Raw genomic sequence first — 13105 nt, forward strand, 5'->3', positions numbered from 1 at the left:
ATCATACACTGTCTTGCTGATGTCATTTATCCCCAGTCTATTCTATTGATCCTCCTCTCTATCTCTTAGCCAGTACCATATTGTTTTGATGACTGCTGCTTTATAGTATAGTGTAATATCTGGTACTGCTAGGCCCCCTTCCTTCACATTTTTTTTCATTATTTCCCTTGATATTCTTGATCTTTTGTTCTTCCAGATGAAATTTGTTATAGTTTTTTCTAATTCAGTAAAGAAGTTTTTTGGTAGCTTGATAGGTATGGCACTAAATAGGTAAAGTAATTTGGGTAGAATTGTCATTTTTATTATGTTAGCTCGTCCTACCCATGAGCAATCAATGGCTTTCCAATTGTTTAGATCCAGTTTTATTTGTTTGGAAAGTGTTTTGTAGTTGTTTTCATATAATTGCTGTGTTTGTTTTGGTAGGTATATTCCTAGGTATTTTATATTGTCTAGGGTGATTTTGAATGGTGTTTCTCTTTCTACTTCTTGCTGCTCTAGTGTGTTGGAAATGTATAGAAATGCTGATGATTCAAAAGTACAATTTTTATAAAATATTTTAAATTGACTGAAGATTGGGGCAAGTAGGTAGCAAATGGATAGAACTCCTGGCTAGAATCAGGAGGACTTGTTCTAAATTAAGTGATCCTGGACAATTCACTTAACCCTGATTGCCTGGCCCTTATCGCTCTTATGTCTTAAAATTGATACTAAGACAGGAGGTAAAGGTTTAAAAATAAAATAAAATAAAATAAACTGTCTGCAGATACCAATATGATCCCTCATTTTAAAATTAGAATACTGTGTTTTGCATCTAAATGTGATTTTAAAGTGGTAGGTTTTTTTCTTTTTTTTCACTTTGCCTTTCATGTTTATCAAACAAATTTGCCCTTAATGATAATATTATTTTTCAGGTTGTGGCCTGGGGTGTTGATAATAGAAATTTTGACATTTTGGAACTCTATGTCTATTTTTAAATTTTGTGTATTCAGGACAGATTTTGATTTAGAATTCATGTGAATTTGTATTTCAACCTTGATTTTTTTTTTACAACTTCTTAAAGATAGTGATACAGATCAAACTGGTGATTTGTAGAACTCCGTAATTTATATATTTTTTATTTTTATTTTTACTTTTTAATTTTGTTTAAACCCTTATCTTCCATCTTGGAGTCAATACTGTATATTGGCTCCTAGGTGGAAGAGTGGTAAGGGAGGCAATGGGGGTCAAGTTATTTGCCCAGGGTCACACAGCTGGGAAGTGTCTGAGGCCAGATTTGAACCTAGGACCTCCCATCTCTAGGCCTGAGAAATCCTTAATTAAAAAAAAACAAAACAAAACACCTCTTTACTAAATCAAGTCAGCATCTCCTATGCTATTTATAATCTTTGAGAGTTGCCTAAAGTATTGAGAGGTAAATAACTTGCTTGGGATTACACAGCCAGTATAATCAGTGTGTAAATGGTGGAACTTAAATCCAGATCTTCCTCCTGGCTTCAAGGGTGACTCTCTATCCATTACTTGCTTCTCCAAAAGTTCTTCTCATGGCCAAAAAAAATATTTATTGTCTGGTAGTCAATGATGAGTTATATTTAAGGCTGCCTGAGTCATCCTAACTCCCACTTTCTTTGGATGTGAATCTTTGGATTAGAGCACTGGGATGAATCATTCTAAGTAGTACCAATACTAGGAATCACAGAAGTGGCTTCAGTGGTATACAGAACTACCTTATAGAAAGAGATCTCCCTTCACTTGCAGCGATGGCTCTCAGGTATATCTGTATTCAGACTTAAGGCTGTGTGTTTAGAGCCATTGGCTGTGCCTCCAAACGGCATTAGCTTCTCCAGAGGGACTTAGCAAGTGAGAATCCCAATGGCTGGGCAGACAGAGTAAGTGTCTCAAAATAGCCTCCGTGGCTTCTTTTATTTAGTAGCTATTATTTACCCTAAAAGTAGGACGTGCTGAAATGTATCAATGTGACACTTCCTTCTAGGAACTTAACATTGTAAATTGGCAAGTCTCATAATTCATGTTTTCTTTAGCAATTTAAGTACCAACAATGGGTGGATAGGGGGAGGGTGGGTACTAATGCTTCCAGCAATTTAATCTCAACTCCCATTGAAAATCATATATTTTTATCCTTCCTCTTATAACAAAACAAGCACAAAATGCCAATATATGATATAACAAAACCAAGTCATTCTGATTTGATTTAAATGTAAGTCGGCTGATTGCTTTCTAAACAGTACATTTTCATTTCCTCCCAAACTACGGCTTCAGGTAGTTGACTGACATTTCTTCTTCACACCATGTTTCAGGTCATGGACTGTGGGTGTGGCAATATGGAGAGAGGAAGAAACCGTTATTTGATGTCCCTGAATCAGATGGCAGCTATTTGTCTCCAGTTCTAGCTGCAGTATATTTATTTTTGACAATGATAATAGTTCTTCAGGTAACAGTCTTAAGAACAACAGTCTTAAGAACAATAATTATCTTATTTTTTGAAATAGAACTCAGTCATTGATCTGAGATTTTCCCAAAGGCCTCCTGTAGTTTTATTAAATGAGAACCATCAAAAAGCACATTTGTCTCAAAATTCGTATGTCAATTTATAGAAATTTTCTTTTGTAATCTACTCATGGGTTATCTTGAAGTCAAAAGTTTTCTTATTGCTTCTCTGAAAATCCTCATACCTTGATTTTTCTGTTGCCTGTATCTTCTTGCCTACACTCACAAGAATTATTCGGGTCCTCTAAGCAGAAAGTATGGTATGTCAAAAAAAGAAAATAGGGAGCCCCCCAGCATGATAGGAAAAATGAGGGCTTCTTGCATTGCAAATAGCTTGTGGGACCTTGAATAGAAAATACCTCATTAGATCCTCACAGGAGGGAAACAGAATTATTACCTCTTAATTATATGTCTTGAATACCAGCAAACAACCATATTTAACATCTCAAATTAGTCTTTTTTTTTTAAACAAATGCAAATTGTATCATCGCTCATTACTAGTGGCACTGTGGTTGTTCTGTCTACAAATTTGAGTTACCAAGCAAATCTATTTCACCTGGATTTTGAAACATTCCTATATCAATAACTATGAAAGAAGAATTTCATGGTGCTTGTTTTTTAAATTAACAAGCTGCTGCTGAAAATATGCTCCTGAAAAGTTACTTTATTCCTACACACCGTAGCAATCATAAAACCTGCCCATCATTTAACTGGTACACAAAACCAACAACTGAAAAGATTGCTTTTTCTGTAAGATGTGGCTTCATTAATTGCATTTTTCTGTGACTAGAACAATTTACCTACTGCTGTGAATGTATGTAAAACTTGGGGGTTCGAATGACATTTTAATGCAAGATTTCTTTTGCTTATGCAGAACTCTGACTGTACCTTGTGTTTTTTCCCCTCTCTTTCTTTCCTTTCCTAGCTTTTCTCAAGTCCAACTTATTATTCGAAAATGCTTGCTTCTATCCAAGCCATGATTATCACACTTCCAGATATAATAATGGATTTCCGCTCTGCAGTTGCATCATAGGCTTTCCTAGTTTATTACAGTAAACCCTTTGTCAATATTCTAATAACTTTTCAATATTGACTCTAAGCCAACTTATTTAAACTCTTGAAGGTACAGTATAGTCCATACTTATTTATGGTTTTAGTGTTTTGTAAAGTTGAATAGATTAGATCAATTCAACATCCTGCGTCTAGTCTTTCCAACTCATTCATGTATGCTGTTTCTCTCTTTTAGGTTCTAATCCCAATTTCCTTATACGTTTCTATTGAAATTGTCAAAATATGCCAAGTGTTTTTTATTCACCAAGATAAAGAACTATATGATGAAGAAACAGACTCTAAATTACAATGTCGAGCCCTGAATATCACAGAAGATTTGGGGCAAATACAGTACATTTTCTCAGATAAAACAGGCACTCTCACTGAAAACAAGATGGTTTTCCGAAGATGCACCGTTTCCGGCATAGAATATTCTCATGATGCTAATGGTGAGTTATGGTTTGCCACATTGTTTAATCATTGTGTTTTATTTTTGCCTTAATGTTCAAGGTGATGCCCAACAGGGAGCCAATTGTAAAGCCTAAAATCAAATGTAAACCACAATCTTAAATAGTTTTTGACTCATAATTAAGGATGACATGTGTTAAGAGAGTTGAATTTTGAACAACTCCCTAATCTAGAAAGCCCAGAATATAACTGTGTGATTCCCACCCCCACCCCCCGCCATGATTGTGGTGACATTGTTCATGACTTACAAATCGTGGACTTTGGTTTTCATGATTCATTTAAGTAGACTCTGCCTCCCAACACTTTCTTCTCTCTCTTTTGGACCTGATCACAAGAACAAAAATTATTGAAAGATCAGAGATTACAAAGAACATTCTGTTAGAGGAGATGGGATGGAATAGAATCATTTGAACAGGTAGAAGTTTTGGTAAGAAGCTTTTTGAGCCCCAGAAAGAACTCAAAATGTCTCACCTTGCAAGGAGAATATGTTATAAGAATTATAGTGTTATATGCTATATAGCAGCTCATGCAAATTTGGGGAAGGAACAATCAGCACTTCTAAAGAGTTAACCATCTTCATCAACAACCATTTGTACCTCCAGACAGGATGATTTTTTCCTTCCTATAACAGTATGAAAGACATCAAAGAAATCATCTTGTTAAAACTCAAATGAACACAGACAGGGATAAAGCATATTGATCTCGATTGAGAGTTGCTCTTGGGAAAGATTTAACTGGAAAAATCCATTTCAAATGTCAGGTTTTATGTGGCCAAATGATGTATCTTCTGTGATTTGAAAAAAATCAAATTCTCCTAAGAAATCTTGCTAATCCCTACAAGTGAAATGAAAGTCTTCTAACTAAAGAGGGCACTAAATGAGAGTATGAATGACTTCAAAGGGAATCAAAAGGCTGCATCCAAAGACACTGTTTTTCATGATGGAGCCTTTTTTAGAATTACTGATTAGGGAAGAAATGGGAAGAAGTACTTAGGAAATTTCTACTTGACATGGGATGAATACCCACTTTGCTCTCCATGAAAGACTGGCTTTGCAAGGAGGATAAAAGAAAGTCATTTTTCCTTTCATATCAGCATACTGAGATAATTGATCTAGTGACAAGACAGTAGTATCTAGCACAAGGCAAGTTGCCTTTCAACGAGCTGCTAATATTCATTCAAAAAACATTTGTGAAACACCTAATATGTGCTAGTTACTGGGGATACCAAACCAAAATGAAAACAGTCCCTGCCCTCCAAGAGTTTACACGCCCTATTTTTATATCCCCAAAGAGTAGCAAATTGCCTACTTAATAGTATGTATGAGTGTGTATAAATTAAGCATGGTTTAAAGGGAAAGATAATGAGTTCTACTTTGAATATACTGTGTTTAAGATTTCTACAAGACATTGAGTTGTAGATGTCTGAAAGACAGTTAGAAATATAAGATTGGAGTTCAGCAGAGTAACTGGACAGGGTAGGTAGATTTGAGAATCATCAACATAGAGATGGTAATTTCATCTTTGGGAGTTGATGACATTACTAAAAGCAAAGTAGTATAGAGGGAGAAAAGAACAAGGCCTAGAAAAGAATCCTGAAGGAGAATTATTGTTAGATAGCATGATCTGGATGAAGATCCAACAAGAGACAGAGAACAAGTGATCAGCTAGATAGAAGTTAAGAATCAGGAGAGAACAGTGTCCCAAAAACCTAGAGAGAGGTAAGTATTAAAGAGGAAAGGATAATCAGCATTGCCAAAGCCTGCAGAGAGGTGAAAGTAAATAAGGTTTGAGAAAAGGTTATTTAATTTGGCAATCAGAGAGATCGTTGATAACTTTGGAAAGAGCAGATTGGGTAAAATGATGTTAGGAGCCTAATTAAAAGAGATAAAAAAAGAGTGAAAGTAGAAAAGGTAGAGACATCTATCTACTGTGGTCTTTTCAAGGAATTTAGCTACAAAAGGCCAAAGAAATTTAGGATAGCAGGAGAGAAAGATACTAATATCTTTTTTTGGATGGAAGAGACATTGGCATGCTTGTGGGCAGTAGGGAATGAAACAGAAGACAGGGAGGGGTTGAAAATAATTGAAAGCATGTGAGTGAGAGAGAACAATCTGTAGAAGAAATGGAATAGAATAGGATTGCTTGAATAAGTAATATTTAATTAATTCCAATCAACCATCACTTATTTGTTTATTTAATAAAAATAACATTCATAGTAAAGAGTAAGGTCATTTCATCATGTAAGACAGAGATATAGAGTAAGAGAAAGTGGCAGAAGAAATCTGAATGATAGGAGATGAGGAAGAGGGAAGAAGAGGAAGCTCATAGCAAATGACTTCAATTTTTTCTGCAAAATATGAGACAAGGTTCTCAGCTGAGAAGGTGGGGCAAAGGGAGCCATGAGAGTTTTAAGGAGGGATGAAAAGGTTTGGAGAGTCATTGCGTAAGGTATTATAGTGAGTTGATGAGGAAGGTATAAAAGAAATACCAATAAGCAGTAACAGCTCATTTAATATTGTAGAACTTAAAACTGTAGCTGACCCAGTCAGAACAATTGTGTGATTTTTTTTCCTACCTTCCTTTGGCAGCATGTGTTTAGAAGCAAAAAGTGACAAATGATGTGAATGATCTAAGACTGAGACTTGGCAGGGCATAATTAGCAATATGATAAGGGGGCTGGTAGGAATTCAAGAGGAAAGGATAGTATTGAGTTGAATTGATTCACCTAAAGTTCAAGATGGGGAAAAGAGGAAAGAGTAGCTTAGTACAAGGGAGATGGTCAGGAAGAGAACTGAAGGGTCAAGGAGTAAGGTTTTATAATGGAAGGTCAAGAGAGAGAAGTGGAAAGTCAATAGGTTATGGTCAGATAAGAGATTTCAGAATTCTTGAACTTAGATGTGGTAAATTTGTGGATGATAGCAAGATTGAAGGTATGACTGTCTTTGGAGATCAGAGAAGATCTCCTGTGGGAGATGACCTTGAAGGGGAGGTAAAGGTACCAAGTGGTAGATATGAGGACAGCATTCCAGGCATGGGGGAGTGGGGAAGGTTGGTAGGGTTTGCAGAGGCACAGAGGTGCCATAATGTCTTCTAGAGAAACACAAATAGGGTGTTTTGACTCAAATAGAACATTAATGAGAAAAGAGTAATTATTATCATGATAAAAATATAGAGAAAAGCCAAATTGGGAACGTCTTTAATTGACAGGAGTCAATATTTTGTACTAAAGATACTGGGGAACCAAAGAACTTCCTTGAGCAGAGGATTGACATTTTAGTCATATTAATTATGACTATAAATATTAATGGCAGGTATTTAGAGATACAAATTGAAAGGGGGGAGACTGGATATATGTAGACAAATTAAGGAAGTTATTGCCATAGTTCAAACATGAGGTAATAAGAAAAAGTAAGGAATATATCATGAGCTTGGATAGACTTTGGGAGATAGTGGAGGATAGAAAGGCCTGGAATATGATGCTCCATAGGGTCACAAAGGCTCAGACATGTCTGAAGGACCGAACAACAAGAGGATGTACATAAGATATAAGGAAATGGAATCAACAGGACTTGGTTCCTGATTGGATATGGAGGATGAGAGAGAATAAAGAGTTAGGGATGGCTTTAAATTTAAGAAATAAGACCAACAGAATAATGGTTCTCTGAATATAAATGGGAATGAGAATAGTTATGAGAAGGAACATATTTAAGGTGAAAGATAATGAATTATGTTGTGGATAAGTTAAGTTTAATTTCTATAGGGGACACCAGAGTGGCATGGTGGATATAGCACCAGGCTGAAGTCAGGAAAATCTGAGTTCAAATTTGGCTTCAGATACTTCCTAGCTCTATGACACTGGACAGGTCACTTTATTCTATTTACCTAGTTCTTGCCTTTCTATTGTAGAGTTGTTACTAAGAAAGTAAGAGATTAAAAAAAATAAGATTATAATCAACATCCAGGTGTGGCTGCCAGGGTGTAGTTGTCAAGCTGGTATACATTAAGCAGGCTGTTGGAGACTGGAGCTCAAGAGCAGAGAGTCCTGAATATAGACATTTGAAAATGATCTGCATGATGATAATACTTGAATCTAGGGAGATGATGCAGTCATGGAAAGAGTGTAGAGAGATCAGAAGCCCTGGTAGAGCCACACAGTACATCTATGCATAAAGAAGGGAGCACAGATGAGGAACCTGCCAAGGAAAAAAAAGGACTTGTTCAACAAATAAACTACAACAGAGTGGTGTCCTAAAAATCTGGAGGAGAAAGTATCCAGGAGGGAGGGACCAATTGTATTTTACATCACAGAAGGCCCACAAAGCTCCTGTTGGCTCCTCTAGGAGATCTTTTTTGATTCACCCTCCCTATTCCTCCCCACAAGCTGTTAGTTCCCTCTCAGCTCTGGAATTTACTTTGTATAAACTTGATATTTGCCAGGTGACTTGGCACAGTGGATATCAAAGCAGCCTTGGAGTCAGGAAGACCTGAATTTAAGCCTTGCCTCTGACACATACTGTTAGTATGACCCTAGGAAAGTTTTCAGTACTTTAGTTCAGAGATATCAAATATGTGGGGGCCTCCAACATCCCCCAAGGCAATCCAGACCACATTAAAATGTAATGGGGAAATAGTTAATAAAACCTACAATTCATTTGAAAAACTAAGAAAGTAAGCAACTCCAAGAGATAGATATATAGATTAGTGGTTCCCCATGATTGTTTGTTTTTAATTTGACATCACTACTCTAGTGCACTCTTTAAGACTCAAAGTCGTAGAGAAGGTTCCAACCAATATTGGTGGAAGGAACTTCTTCACCTGGACATTCTCTATATCAATGAAATAAAAATCCAGTCCCTATTTCTCATGTCCTGTACATTATATTTACTTATCTGTGTATGCGTTATTTCCCTTCAGAATGTTAAGCTTTTTGAAGAAAAGGACTGTTTCTTATCTGTTTTCTTTGTAATCCTAGTTCTAGGTCCACAATTAAGATTTAATGCTAGTAGAGTAGAATAGATGAATTGCATTTATGACATAAAGTTTTAATATGACATTTTGGTTAATGAATATATTGTATGAAACCGTATCTTCAGGATAGTTAATGAACTGAATTTTTATAATCTTCATAGTCATTACCAGCTAGTATCTGACTGCCATATTTAGAATTATTGATGTGAAAGGAATTTCAAGATTCTCCATTTTTCTTTGATAACCAGATGCATTTTCTTGCATATTTCTTTTATATTTTTTGGTAAAAGTCTCTCCTTCTTCTCTACAAATCTATTTGTTCTTATTCCCTCTGCATGGAGCTGCAGAATATGCTAGCAAATCCACTAGATAAACTAATTTCATATTATAAAGATCATTAGTAGGTTCTATTTGATCTTTTAGAGAAGCAATATCATATGGTAGAGAGTTACTGACACATGGTCTAGGGGTCTGGAATGCTTAAGTTCAAACCAGCTTTGTACACATACCGAATGGACAAATCACTTAACTTGTGCTCCAAACTCTCTAAGACATGGGTTCTTAACTTTTTTGTGTGTCATGGACTCCTTTGGCAGTTTTATGAACCTCTTCTTAGAATGATTTGTTGCCTGCATTCAAAATGGAAGGAAATCCTAAATTCCAATTAAAGATTCACAGTTTCTCTAAGATCTCCCCAAAGACAGGTTAAGAATCCTTGGTCTGATATTACAAATTGTAGAATGTTTGCCAGTATTCATTGGTAGATGGAGTCCCTTTATTGCAAGTTCTCTACACTGTTGAAATCATAGTAGAGAGTAGACCCTACTCTCCTCTTACAATCACATTTTTCATTTTCCAAGCTTTCAATACATTTCAACTACTGAGAACCTCCACAGATCCTATATATCGCTCTGAAAAAAATTACATTTACTAGAAATGTTCTTTTCTAGGAAATTCATCAGTGATGGCTAGAGGATGGAGGGTAACTTCACACGAACTCTGCAATTATATTTCCATTAGTGTACCTGATTGTGTGGCTTGAAAGTGACCCAGGGTTCCTAAATACTGTCAATAGAGTATCAGCTTTGCCGGGTCCAACAAAACTGGATAAGAGGGACTGAGGAAGACAAATTCTGAAGCCATTGCAGTAGTTCATGTGAAAAAATTGACCTCATCAACAACAACAAAAAGCATTTATTAAGTGGTTACTATGTATGAGGCTCTGTGCTAAAATTCTGAGAATACAAATATAAGTAGAAAAAAAGAAAATCCTTGCCTTCGGGAAGATTATGTTCTAATAGGAGAAGATAACATTACAAAAAGTTGAAAGGAAAGAGAGTGGGGTAGTGGGAAGAGACTAAAACACCTTCTTGGGAGGCATGGTATAGAAAATCTGGAATATAGCCTAGAGAGGAATGAGATATGACTAACCTGGGACGCCATCTTAAATGGAATTTCTGGAGGAACCATCTACTCAGAAGGGATGGTGGGTACTTCCAATGTGTGAACTCTCAGTTTGGAGTAGCTTTAGGATGAAGAACTGGGGATTGGTAGAGGAAGTCTGGAGTGCAACCTAGAGAAAAAAGAAGAATGTCATCCGGTGACAGACAATAGCTATATTTGAGGCAGCTCGTCCACAGATAGACTGAAGGAAATGAATGATTTCTGATTTATGAACTGACTCAGAATAACTTCATAAATGAAGAAGCATCATTAGTCTGAGTGGTGCTTCTAATTTTTGCCTAAATTTATCATTTAGTGTGATTTTGTAGAGAATGCAACAGAAGAGTGACTGTGCCACAATGGTGCCATGCCTTTGTATTTAAGTCCCTGGGAATCCTAGACTAAGCCAAGCTTCCTATTGTGTCTCCTCTACACATTCTACCTAATATTTTGCTGTGTCCTTTCCCAACAGCTCGGCGAATAGCCATGTATCAGGAAGCTGACTCTGAAGAGGATGAAGCTGCTCCTAAGGGAGGGACATTGTCCCAGCGGGGCAGCATCGGTAGTCACCAAAGTGTCAAAGTTGTACATAGAACCCAGAGCACCAAATCCCATAGACGGACAGGCAGTCGAGCTGAAGCGAAGAGAGCCAGCATTCTATCCAAACATACTGCTTTCAGCAGTCCAATGGTTAGTCATGACAAAGAGGGGGAAGGGGGCTTTGGCCATTTTTAGCTCTTACTCAAGCAGCAGTTATTTCAAAATGAAGCAAGGTATATTATATGCTTCTGGGGAGGTGAAACAGAAGGACAATGGGCTTTTTCGTGGTGTCTTTTTTTTCTCCATTTTTAGTTTTAAGGAAAAAAATGTTTTCCTCCACTTTACACACAGAAATAACCTCATTATTATTTTTGTTTCCTCTAACCACACCCCCTGCATTGCCCATTTTTTTCCCCAAAAAGCTGAATGATTGCATACCCCTTTGCTATGATGTCTAGATACTGGTTCCAGGGTCTTAAAAATGAGTTCTTATAAAAGCCACCTAGACAGATTCACTTTGTTAGGAAACTCCGAAAGCCAAATGAAATAAGTAAGTCAAATGGGGTTTGACAGGTATAAATAAACAAAAATTCTGACCAGGAGGAAAAAAAAAAGGTAAGCATCAAACCAAATAAACATGGCTTTGCCAGCTGCCAAAATACCCATAGACCACCATGAATGGGGGTATTTCCAGAAGAAGGGTCAACTCTCAAAACTACTTTTCCATTCCTGAAATGTTCCAGTCTGAGAACTGTCAGGAAGAACATTCCAGGAGAATCTGCTCTTACCCAGAAATTCTCCAAGTTATTCTTCTTCCTTTAAACGATGGAGAAGTTACTGTTTTCCATAAGTGTGGTCAAAAGCTTCTGTTTTCCATGTAGCTGACACTGTAACTCTTGTCAAGAATACATTCAGGGGGGCAGCTGGGTAGCTCAGTGGAGTGAGAGTCAGGCCTAGAGACAGGAGGTCCTAGGTTCAAACCCGGCCTCAGCCACTTCCCAGCTGTGTGACCCTGGGCAAGTCACTTGACCCTCATTGCCCACCCTTACCAATCTTCCACCTATGAGACAATACACCAAAGTACAAGGGTTTAAAAAAAAAAAAGAAGAAGAATACATTCAGAAAGGCCAAAATGTTTATTGCCTCTTTGTGGCTTTTGGGAGATAATGCAGGATGCAAACTATTGTATTTGTTCTAAGATCTTTGAGGTCTCTTAATTATTGTTATTAGGGTCTGCTTAGAGCTTGTGTAAAATAAATAAATAAATAAATAAATATATATATATATATATGTATATATATATATCTTTAATGCTTTGATGGATGGATACATGCTGTTGTAGATGTAAGCACTTCCTCCATCAATATGGATTGCAGTTCCCTCCAAGTCTTCTCATTCTTATCTAGATTTCTCAGTATTTATCCATTATTCTGGAGCTCTTTCTATTCCTCTGTATGTCACTTATCTTCTGTTTCTCTGTTTTCCTCCATGATTGGCCAAGATCCTTCCAGTTCTGCCTGTTCTTTCTTAACTACTTCCTGAGGAGATAATACAATACAATAAACATTTATTAAGCACCTACTACATGCCCCAGGCCCTTTTTTAAGCTCCAGGGATATAAGAAGCTGCAAAAGATAGTCCCTCCCCTCCAGGAGTTTACCACCATGTAATGGGTGGATCACTTGTAACCTGTAGCAACCTCCTTAAATTCATCACGTGTCTTCTTTGCCCTTTGAAGCAATGTGTAAATAATGTTAATGCTTCAGAGGACTTAAACAAAATAAAAGTGATAATAATAACCATGCCATTGAAATTCCACTAGGAGCCAGAATCATCATACGTTATACCTTTTATTTCTAGGAAAAGGATATTACCCCTGATCCAAAGCTATTTGAAAAGGTAAATGAATGTGCCAGGTGTCTGGAGATCATGAGAAATGAGGAAAAGTCATTAACCCATCTCACCCCAGAACTTGCTGACATATTTGACTTCTTTATAGCCCTGACCATCTGCAATACAGTTGTAGTGACGGCTCCCAATCAGCCGAGACACAAGGTAAGTCCCATCTCAATCATTATAACATCAGGGCTCCTGCATTTTTGCCACAGTCTTACAAAGTCTTAAGTGGCAT

At 36.9% G+C, this 13105-nt stretch overlaps 1 protein-coding gene across 1 annotated transcript in view; it reads left to right on the top strand.

Annotated features, from left to right (window-relative positions):
* The window catches only part of ATP10A (ATPase phospholipid transporting 10A (putative)), a 297816-nt gene that overhangs the window by 236601 nt on the left and 48110 nt on the right, over window positions 1-13105 (top strand). The window contains exons 6-9 of the mRNA XM_044669292.1: window positions 2316-2449; window positions 3752-4004; window positions 10907-11124; window positions 12835-13029. Coding sequence (XP_044525227.1) covers window positions 2316-2449; window positions 3752-4004; window positions 10907-11124; window positions 12835-13029 — 800 coding nt within the window. The remainder of the gene's footprint in view (window positions 1-2315; window positions 2450-3751; window positions 4005-10906; window positions 11125-12834; window positions 13030-13105) is intronic.

This window comes from Gracilinanus agilis, chromosome 3 (assembly GCF_016433145.1).
Source record: "Gracilinanus agilis isolate LMUSP501 chromosome 3, AgileGrace, whole genome shotgun sequence".
NCBI lineage: Eukaryota > Metazoa > Chordata > Mammalia > Didelphimorphia > Didelphidae > Gracilinanus > Gracilinanus agilis.